At 30.2% G+C, this 10,062-nt stretch overlaps 1 protein-coding gene across 1 annotated transcript; it reads right to left on the bottom strand.

The window, feature by feature from the left end:
• Positions 1-2,335: 2,335 nt before the first annotated feature.
• On the bottom strand, positions 2,336-6,755 carry LOC107915466 (uncharacterized). The gene is made up of 11 exons (XM_041102320.1): positions 6,470-6,755; positions 6,260-6,343; positions 5,700-5,795; positions 5,538-5,613; positions 5,345-5,440; positions 5,137-5,210; positions 4,938-5,045; positions 4,674-4,811; positions 4,058-4,163; positions 3,453-3,661; positions 2,336-2,723 (listed from the first exon to the last, which is right to left on the bottom strand). The coding sequence occupies exons 1-11, from the start codon at positions 6,521-6,523 to the stop codon at positions 2,655-2,657; spliced, it is 1,110 nt and encodes a 369-aa protein (XP_040958254.1). The 5' UTR covers positions 6,524-6,755; the 3' UTR covers positions 2,336-2,654.
• Between the last annotated feature and the right edge of the window lie 3,307 nt (positions 6,756-10,062).

Below are 10,062 nucleotides of genomic sequence, written 5' to 3'. Positions count from 1 at the left end.
TATTGCAAGTAATAGGAGAAATTCGAGAGTTCAAGGAGGGACCAAGCCATAATCTGTCATGCTTAGACAGTTTTGCTTCTTGTAGTAATATGCATATAACAAGACAACCCAGGGCCGTAGGATACATTTCCTTTAAACTTTATAAAGTTGTATGCATTTTAAAGCTACTTTGTAAATTTTTACATCTTAAAAATAATTTTTTTAATAAAATGAATATTGCAATGCTAATTAGATAATTCTGTTTTCATATTGCTTCTATTATGTGATCGTGAATTTCGAATCTTGAGTGTAGCACCTTGTAGTTTGGACTTGGATACCGAGTTTGATATGAGGTGTTATAATTCATTAAAACACATCTTATTGAGGGATGTTGGAGCACCCGTCACATTTCAAACAAGACTGGTATATAATATAAGTTGTCAACTAATTTATTCTGAATATAGGTTAAGAGAATTTATTTTGTTATTTGAAGTCAGACTATTGTTTGATTTAAATATATGTGTATCTCTTTATCTAATCAACCTTTCTGCAGCTTATCCCCAAGCGAACTTCTCCGAACCACACATGAAACAAATTCCACACAACATGGAGCTGAAAAACTTCTTGAGGTCCCATCAGCATCACAAATACAGACGACTTATTTCCTGAAGAATCACCTATGAAAAACCCAAGACTTCTAAACTAATTTCATCTTAGAATATAAAATGTTTATAAATTAAACACTAGTATTGTCATCTGTAGGGACAAAGAAAGAATGGATTATGGCCTATGAGATTGACATAACATGATCAATTTGCTCACTGTTTTTGAATTTTGACAAACTATAATACTAAATAACAAGTTAGAACTATTGCCAGCATCCTCTATATATGACATGTTAGCAAATGCTTTTTGACAAATCCTATTTTTTTGGGTGTGTGTGAATAGCTCTAGAGCATTTGATCTTTTGTATGTAAAAAACATGACAAAAACAATGTTAAATATGTTTTACTCTCTTGTAAACGATGATGTAAATATGTAAACAATGTAGGTGTTTTTTTTTTGTCATTTTACTTTTACCTATTGTCTATATCTGTTAGGGTTTCACGAATGCTGAAATTTTGCTTTTATTTGGGCTGTTTGACTGCTTACGCTGTCGCGATTTATTATTTCTGTTTTAGGCTGTTATGGGTGCTGGACTTGATGTGCTCTCTGGTCGTTGATTGGTGGTCCCTTCTTTGATCTGTACATCTTGAGTTGACTTAAAATAAGTAACCATTGATTTGGTTTTTTTTTTGGGGGGGGGGGTGGGGGCGTTTAATTTGGATGATGAAGATTGATTGTTTTGAATACATGCATGCATGCATAACATATATATATATATATGCATGTTTGCCAAGTCCTTTCTAACATGCACGCAACCAAGTGCGGGCAGCCACCTAGTAACTTATTTGAAGTTTCACGATAGTGTTCATTGCCAAATATAAAGTAAATTATGTTTATTATGAAATTTTCAATATCAAAGACGTAACTCTCTATTCTTTATTGAAGTTGAACCTTTTCCTCGTTATTACATTAATTAACAGGACATTAAGGGTCTGTTTGATTGAATGAATTGATTTTCCGGAAAATCATTTCTAACTTTTCCAGCGTTTAATTGGCGGAAAACATTTTCCATTTGGAAAATGAACTCTAAAACATGAGAAAATGGGTTACATTTTAGGGAAAATATCTTACCCTTTCAATTTCCGTAAGACATTTTCCGTGCTCTCCTCTCTATCGCCTCCTTCATTCGTTCCTTCATTTCCGGTAAAAACTTGTTACTGTTTATCGCTTTTCCAGTAACTTATTTTTTTAATTATTCAATACTTGTTTTTTTAACACAATTACAAATAATTTATTTGATATTAATTTTTTTCAATTTATAATGATTAATATTGTAGCTTAATAATTGAGTATTATTATAAATAAATCATTGCAATATATGTAAAAATAATTTAAAATATAAAAATTTATTAATATATATCAATATATGTAAAAAAAAATTCGAAAAATATTTCCAGGAAATCTGCCAAACAGCCGAAAATATTTTATACAGATTCAATCAAACATCAGAAAATATTTTCCAGTAAATCATTTTACTAGCAATCAAACAGACCCTAACTTTCTCCAATGTAAACCCTACACTATCTATAACTCTCCAATCCCATTTAAACGCATCTGAATCCTTATCTTAGATTGTTGCAACAACAACAATGATTGAGTAAGAAATTTTAAAATTGCCTCAAACTAAATAATGAAGTGACAACTTAATAAACAAAGCCAAAATCAAATGGATAATAAACACAATCTACTCTTAGAAAACCATATGATATGTGTATATAGATAGATAAATACATACAATAATAAAGATAGATAGATACAATAACAAGAGATCAATTCAATCGCATCCCCTTTGCCCAAATCCAAAGGGAACCCTGAAAAATAGCCCAATTTTCTACTTGATGCAAGCTGCTAATAATGCCTAGGAAAAAGGAAAAGGCATTTGGTTCACCTCCGATTAACCTAATCCAACATCATTGAATAAACAACAAAATACATGATATCCTTGAATTATTTCCCACATAAAAATATTAAAAATCATTGTCCGCTTCCAATAGCTCTAATGTTCCAGCTTAGTCTAGCTTGACATTTGAATACAAAAGTGTGTCCCTTGTCAATGGCATATTCAGAAGGAAGTAAACCTGCAGTAAGCACACAAAGGTGAACTAAGAATGGATATTGATTCTACAGTTATTGACAACATAATCAATCGAGTAAACAGACTTACAGCCACCACTGATTAATGAACAGAAACGAGTTAATACATCTCCTAAATCAGTCAATAGGGACAATAAAAGACAGACAAACCTTTCCCACTAACAATCTAAAGAGATCATTGTTTTACTTCTTTCACAAAGGTCCGGTACATTTCTATTGATCCCTACCATCTTTTCCATAGTCAATCTTGTAACCCGGTAAGTCCCAGATTGTTTGAAATCAAACATCAGAGTTTAGAGCAGTATGAATACCAAAATTCCTCTAATCTATAAATATTCTTAGACAGATGAAGCAAGCTCCGGGGTCAGTAATTCTGACTACAGGATACAAATTTCAGTTTGGCCATAAAATGGGATAAAAGCATTGTTTCCGAAATCTTAGAAAAACGAAAAAGGGCAATGGACACCTCTGAGGGAAAAACATAAAGCGTAAATGAGTGCATCAGGTCAAAACTTTGCCCAGGTTTTCCAGTTGTTGGAAAAACGGGAATAAAAGAACTTTCAACTGCTTCCAAAAGGTCTTAGGATTGTCTACTTTTATGCTATGAGATTCTGAAAAATTCATGGAACTTCAATTACAAGAAATGTTGACAATGCACTCTAGGAAGCATGTAATGCCTGGCATTGGACATTAATGTATAAAACAGATCTTACCCCCAAGAGAGTTGCAATAAGAAGAACAACTCCAGTTATCCAAGCAAGGGTCCTTCTAACCAACACTTGTGCAGCAAGGGTGGTATTAGCGGAGCTTTTTGTGTCTGCTAACCAACGTGGAGATGAGCGAGAGGTATAGATCACATTCATCAATGTTTTTGATTCTGGCTGAGGTACCCCATTAAAGACAATAACTCCAACAATTTGACCTGATCGATCATCAATAAGAATTATTAAACAATTTGGCTGCCAGAGGTTGCGGGGACAAGGGTGATAGAAAGGAAAATGCCATCAATAACTTGAGATGAAAAAAGCATTTGCAGCAAACTTTGAGAAATATTATCATCAGAATAAATGCACAGAGCCTTGCATGTAAATTAGCATGTCTAGCTTCACTATTGCATCTAAAGAAACCTATGATAAAATAGATTAAAAAACATATATCATTATTTTCTTTAGATAGAGTTGCAAACTATGTCTGGCTTTACTTTTGTATACATAGAGCATGCAAATGGAGAACATAAACTGGAATACCAGCTTTTTATCACTCTTAATTGGTAAAGGTCGTTTTTGTTCAATGATGGAGAGTTCAACATGTTACCAACCTCCATAAGCTGTCTGCAGTGAACCATATATCTTCGAAAGTGTGGCAAGCAGAAGCCTAGTTCCTAGCTTATCAACACCATCTCTGTCTTGCTGCTCCAGCAAAACCTTAATTTGTTTTAGGGAAAAAATAAAAGGTTTAGCAATGGGTAAAAAACGAGGAAGGAAACATAAACAAAAGGCAGTACAGAAACTAAAATAGTATGAAAATAGATTACTTGATAGAATTAACTATTTTCTGCACTTTAGGCCCATAGTTAAGAGACAATCGATAATCATTCTTGTAGATACAACGACATGTGTCCTCATTACACATTTGATAAGAATACAGGGACACATTAACAACGCCAAGCAAGCATGGCAGGTAAGAATGCCATTTGTCAGCACAGAGTAATGACATTCTCATATCAGTTTTAACTAAAAGTACCGCAATGCAAATAAACTCTTTCTTCCTCAATAATGTAATTAACAAGTGGTTCTTATCAGGGAAAGTGGACTGAAGGAAATAAGAAACCTTCCACTTAAATTTGATAGTCTTCAAATACATTTCCAGAGAAACATCAATCTATAGAAACAAAATGCTACTAGTTAGCAAAAACAAGTTTGTAAGTTATGTACCTTAATACCATCAAAAGAACCCATTATTATCTCTGCAGGTCTACGCAAAGTCTTTGACAAATGTCCATGCTTCTCCATTGCTTTCCTTATATTGCAGTACAGAGCAAGCAGTTTTGAAACAAATTCGTTGTGTGCTTTCTGCAAAGAATTGAAACCTAAAGATCTCAGTGAGGTAATGAGAACTCACTAGAAAATACTATCCCAGTATCAGTTTAAAAAAAAATTCATGAAACAGCAGATGAAACAATGGTTCCTGAACAAGACCTCTGACATACGAAGATCCACATTGTCAACATCTGCCAAAGGAATAGTCATTATTCCATGAAAAGGTTTTGCAGCATCAGCAACATATGATCCACCCAACCAGGATGCCTAAACATATATATATAAACCACTATGACATGTGTGACCAAAATAAAAACCCGAGAAGAGAAACAAATAGGGTATCAAATAGTAAACTAACAAAGTCAATAATATCTTCTTCAGTGTAATCTCCAAGAGGCTCATCCAAAGAAACCACAGACACTTCCTCTTCATCTGCAAGAAAATTAATATAATGAACAGATCCCAATGAATTAATGAATCAAAGCATTTAGGAAATATATTCAAAAAAACATGAAAAGTTATGACTAAAGTGTGCTAGTTTTACATTGTGACAAATGATCAGATACCTGGAAGCTGAATGTCTGCTTTACTTGAGCCAAGATCTACGTTACTCTTCAAGGCTCTTCCGAAGATAGCATTCTTGGGGTCAACAACAAGAGGATCTGAAGACAGAAGAACATTTATTTAAATAAAATGCAGAGGAGAGAGTAGGAGAAAAAGAAAACACAGAAAATGCACTTCAACTTAAAGTGAAGATACCATCGATTCCACTGACTTCAAGCATAAAAACAGCACGAGGTCTATTAAATGGATCAGGAATGAGAACCTCATTTAGCTGCAAAAAAAGTATGTCTTTCAAGCTTTTGAAAAAACAAAGAATTAAAAAAGCTAATTACTCAGGATTAATAACTAAAGAACGACCTTAGATGAACCAGCAGCTGAAAGGGTAGTGGGTGGTGCAAAACCAAGCAAGACTGATACAGTAGCACCAACTTCAGCTAACAGCATCGACTCTGACTATTTAAGTGGAAAAAGAATCGAAGTGAGAAGCAAGATCAGAATTAGGTTAAAAATTAGAGACATGAGGAACAAAGGATAATCCAATACGCGTGACAAAAAGAAAAATAAAATGGTTTTGAAGAAAATACTTCCCCCACTATTTCCAAGATCCATCTAAGAAGACAATATATACACTTTTTATCATATATAACTTACAGTAAAAAGATAGTAACAAGAAGTTATCAGTACAATCTTCAAAATTAATATGAGGAAGAAAAATAAAAAGGGTGATATACAAAGTAAAACATATGCATAAGCTAAATTACTGAATTTAAATCCTAATAAGATTCAAGATATTAGTTTCCAAATTTACATATTCTGGCCAAATAGAAAACCATCCACAATCTCTTGATGCTTAAAATCCATCATAAACTATAAATTAAAGGAAATTGATTTCAAATTAAGGAAATGAATAGTTAAACCTGAGCAACATCGTTGGAGGACTGAGAGCGAATAAATTGATGATTTGTACTATCAATGAAGAAAACGGATCCAGTAGATTCAGCCTAAGGTGATGAAATCAGAAAAATAAAAAAAGAAGATCGAATCAATTAAATTAAATTAAATTAATTACAAACAGATCCAATTATATTAAAACAGATTGAAAGAGGAGAAGAAGAAAGAGAGCAAACCCTAGGAAATGCGAAGAAGAGAAAGGAAATTAAGAAAACGGAGAAAATCTTCATTGCAAGAGAAGGGATAATTGTGAGAAAAGAAAAGAGTACGATGTGTGCGGTGGTTTCGCGATCACGGGACTGGATGGAGTAACGAAAGAACCAAGGAAGAGGACGAGCTTTAGTTTTTATGTACAAAACCGACGTCGTGGTGCTTCATATTCACACCGGCGTCGTTTGGTTAAGGTACTGATTGGGTTGGGTTCTTGGGCCAGTATTGGAAAATAAACTTTGTGATGATATTAAAAGTCCAAAAACATGTTACATGCTTCATTTATAATAAATCAATAATATATAATACGAAGGGATTATACTGTTGCTTATATTTTTATACAATTAATATTTTAATAATCTAAAATTTTAAATTTATCGATATAATTATATGAGTGAGTATTTGGTACACTGGCAGTGTACTTTTTTATTTCATAAGTAGCCTTAAAAAATTAGAATATCTTTTTTTTCTAAATATTTTTTTAATTAATTTACTATACTCTTATATGACACTTGTCAATTCCCTAACGCTACTTGTGGATTCTAAAACCCCCACTAACAGTACACCAGATAATTTCCCTAATTATATTTGCCATGCAAGTAAATTTTCAAATCAATCTGATATCTTCTATCATATAAGTATAAAATGTTATATATATACATATATATATTAATATTCATATTTATTGAATTATTAAAATTTATTTACATAAAAATAGTTAGAAATTTTTAATTTACATCAAATTTGGCATGAATTATTTATATGAATGAAATATAAAATATGATGGTTTGATTGTTAAAATTTAATAGTACAAAGACATACGAAAGTGTAATTTTATACCAGTGTAAATGAATTCCCCCATATATAATATATTAAAGCACGAGTTTAGAGAAACATATTTCCAATATAGTCTTCGCTTTTGGTGGTTCATTATATTCTTGAATTTATCATTTTAATTTTTTATTATTATTTATAACATTTATATATGATAATTTTAATGTTAGTAAAATATTTGTATAAATAAATTTACTTAATAAGAAAATTTATTATACTTATAAATAAGAAATTTAATTTTACCAAAATATTTGGTTAAATAAATTTATTTGATAAAAATTTTTATCATACTTATAGATAAAAATATTGATTTCATGAAAAGACTTTTATTAAATGAATATAGATTATAAAAAATAAAAAATTTAAATTTTATACTGAATTAATTTATATTTAAACTTTTATGTTTCTGTTACCCAAAAAAATTAAAAAATATTACTTTAATTTTAAATAGAAGATTTTAATTATTTATATAATAAGTAACTGAATATTGTATATTTAAAATTTTAAAATAATAAAATTATATAAATGTAATATAACATGTTATAATTAAATTAATTATATATTACTGACAAATTATTATGATGAATTTATTGACTATTAAAAAAGTAAAAAAACTGAATGATGTAGAGTTTAATTTACAAATATATCAACTTTTTTTGTAGTTATTAAAATGATTTAATAATGATTAGAAATTTTATTATTAACACTGTATTTAAATGATCAAATTATTTGATATAGATTAATTATGTTTATTAGTTATTATTTTGTATGAAGCAAGTTTATTTGAGAGTTGAATGATTTTTTGTAGCACCCCGGAATTTTGGGTTAAAAGTTTTGAGGTTTGTGGTTAGGGTCAGTGAGCAGGTCGAGCAATTGAATTTGTTGTTGCGTTTTAATATTGGAATGAATCTACTAGTTGGGTGGTTGGATGTGTGTTAGTTTATCTCTGGGTTCTAAGTTTGAATCCTCATGTGTGTGTTTTAAGGAATTGTTCTTTTTTTTTACTTAAATTTGTTTTAAGTTTTAAAATATTTATTTATTTTAAATTTTATTTTTATCTCAAAACCCAACCATTCCACATTCTTTTTCCGGCTTTAGTTCTCTCTGACTTTTCTGTAGTTCCTTCTTTCTTCTCTCTTCTCCAAAATTTAGTTTTCTTGTAATTTCTTTGTAATATCCTGAAAATTATTACAGTAAGAAAGTAGGCATATTTGATATAGTAAAATAAGGAAATAAAGTGACAAAAAGTAAAATTTTGATTTATGACAACATTGGGAAGTATATTATGACATATTAATGCAAAAAAAGAACTAATTCGCAAAAGTGAGAAAAGTTTTATTATCCAGGAGTAAATATTTAAAATTTGAGGGGTTAAAGTGTAAATATGAAAAAGTTTAAGGATTAATTGTGAAAATATTTTAAGGGTGGAATGATCTAGAAACTAAGGAAAATGGATGAATTAGGACCAAATTGAATAAGTGAAGAATTATGAGGGACTAAATCGTAATTTTATCAAATTGAGTGATGACTCAAGGATGGAATTTTAAAAGATCATGAAGGGCAAAATGGTCAATTAGAAGGAGAGAGAAATCTAGAAGGCAATGATGATGTTGGATATATTTTAGATAAATAAATAAATATTAGTTTATAATATTTTATTTGATTTTTTAATGATATTTTATTATTTTATTTAGTATATAAATGTGGAAAGAAAGAAAAAAAAAAGCCACCATCCCAACATTTTTCCCATGCACCAACGTGAGAAGAAGAGAGAAAGAAAGAAAGTTTTGCTTTCTTTACAATTTGGTCCTTTCACCAAATACTCACCATTTTCACTTAGAAATCAAAAGAATTTTCATATAAATCAAGAGAGAAAGATAACAAGGAGACTATGGGGAGCTAAATTATCAAGTTAGATTCAAGAAATAGAAGCTGGAGGAGAGAGAAAATCAAGTTAAAGTTTGAAACTAATAGAACAAGGTAAGAACATCAAGATTTCAATACATTTTTAAGTTTGATATTATTGAAAAAGCATGGAAATGATGTTATAGTAGAGTTTTCTTATATAAGGTCTTATGTTCTTGATATATTAGTGAAGGAAAATAAGTGAAAGTGATGGGAAATATTATAGAGAAAGGGAATAAGGGAGTTATAAACTTAGTAATCAACATCTTGCACTAAAACAGTTTTGGACAACAGTAGTAGGTTAACTTTGAAAAATCACCATAAATTGTGGAAATCGAATTAGAAGATGAAAAAAATATGTAATTAAATATTATTGAGTCTAGTTTCTCATAGAAGAAACGGTGTAAGTAATGGAATTTTAAATAATGAGATATAATAAATTTTGTGAGACAAGGTCAGAATGATTTCGGGTTCCCCTATTCTGACTTTGAAAAATTGTAAAAAATTGGAGAAAAATAATTAGGGGCTTAAATTTAAATTTTTAAATCATTAATGAGTCTATTTTCAATATAAACAAATGGTAACATCATCTGAATTCCGTACGAGGAGATAATTATTTTTTAGTGAAGAAGGGTCGCAACTATAAGGCAGCAGAACAGGGATAGATTTAAAAAATAAACTGTACTTATTGGCTAAACAAAAAATTCTAAAAATTTTTTGGTAAGAATATATGTGAGTCTAGTTTCAGATAAAATTAATGGATCTCAATTCAGAGTTCTGTAGCTTAAGATATAATTAATTTAGTGATCATAACTCAAGT

The sequence above is a fragment of the Gossypium hirsutum genome, chromosome D10 (assembly GCF_007990345.1).
Source record: "Gossypium hirsutum isolate 1008001.06 chromosome D10, Gossypium_hirsutum_v2.1, whole genome shotgun sequence".
NCBI lineage: Eukaryota > Viridiplantae > Streptophyta > Magnoliopsida > Malvales > Malvaceae > Gossypium > Gossypium hirsutum.
Note: the sequence above shows the minus strand (reverse complement) of the source record. Positions and strands in the feature narration are given on the sequence as shown.

Bases quoted from the DNA above. Each gene is read 5' to 3' on its own strand.
- LOC107915466 (XM_041102320.1), bottom strand. From the start codon at position 6,523: ATGAAGATTTTCTCCGTTTTCTTAATTTCCTTTCTCTTCTTCGCATTT. The intron at 5,046-5,136 runs GTTAGTTTACTA...ATATATGTTTAG, and splicing joins AAGAAGATATTATTGACTTT to GCATCCTGGTTGGGTGGATC. The intron at 3,662-4,057 runs GTTGGTAACATG...ATGATCGATCAG, and splicing joins ACTGCAGACAGCTTATGGAG to GTCAAATTGTTGGAGTTATT.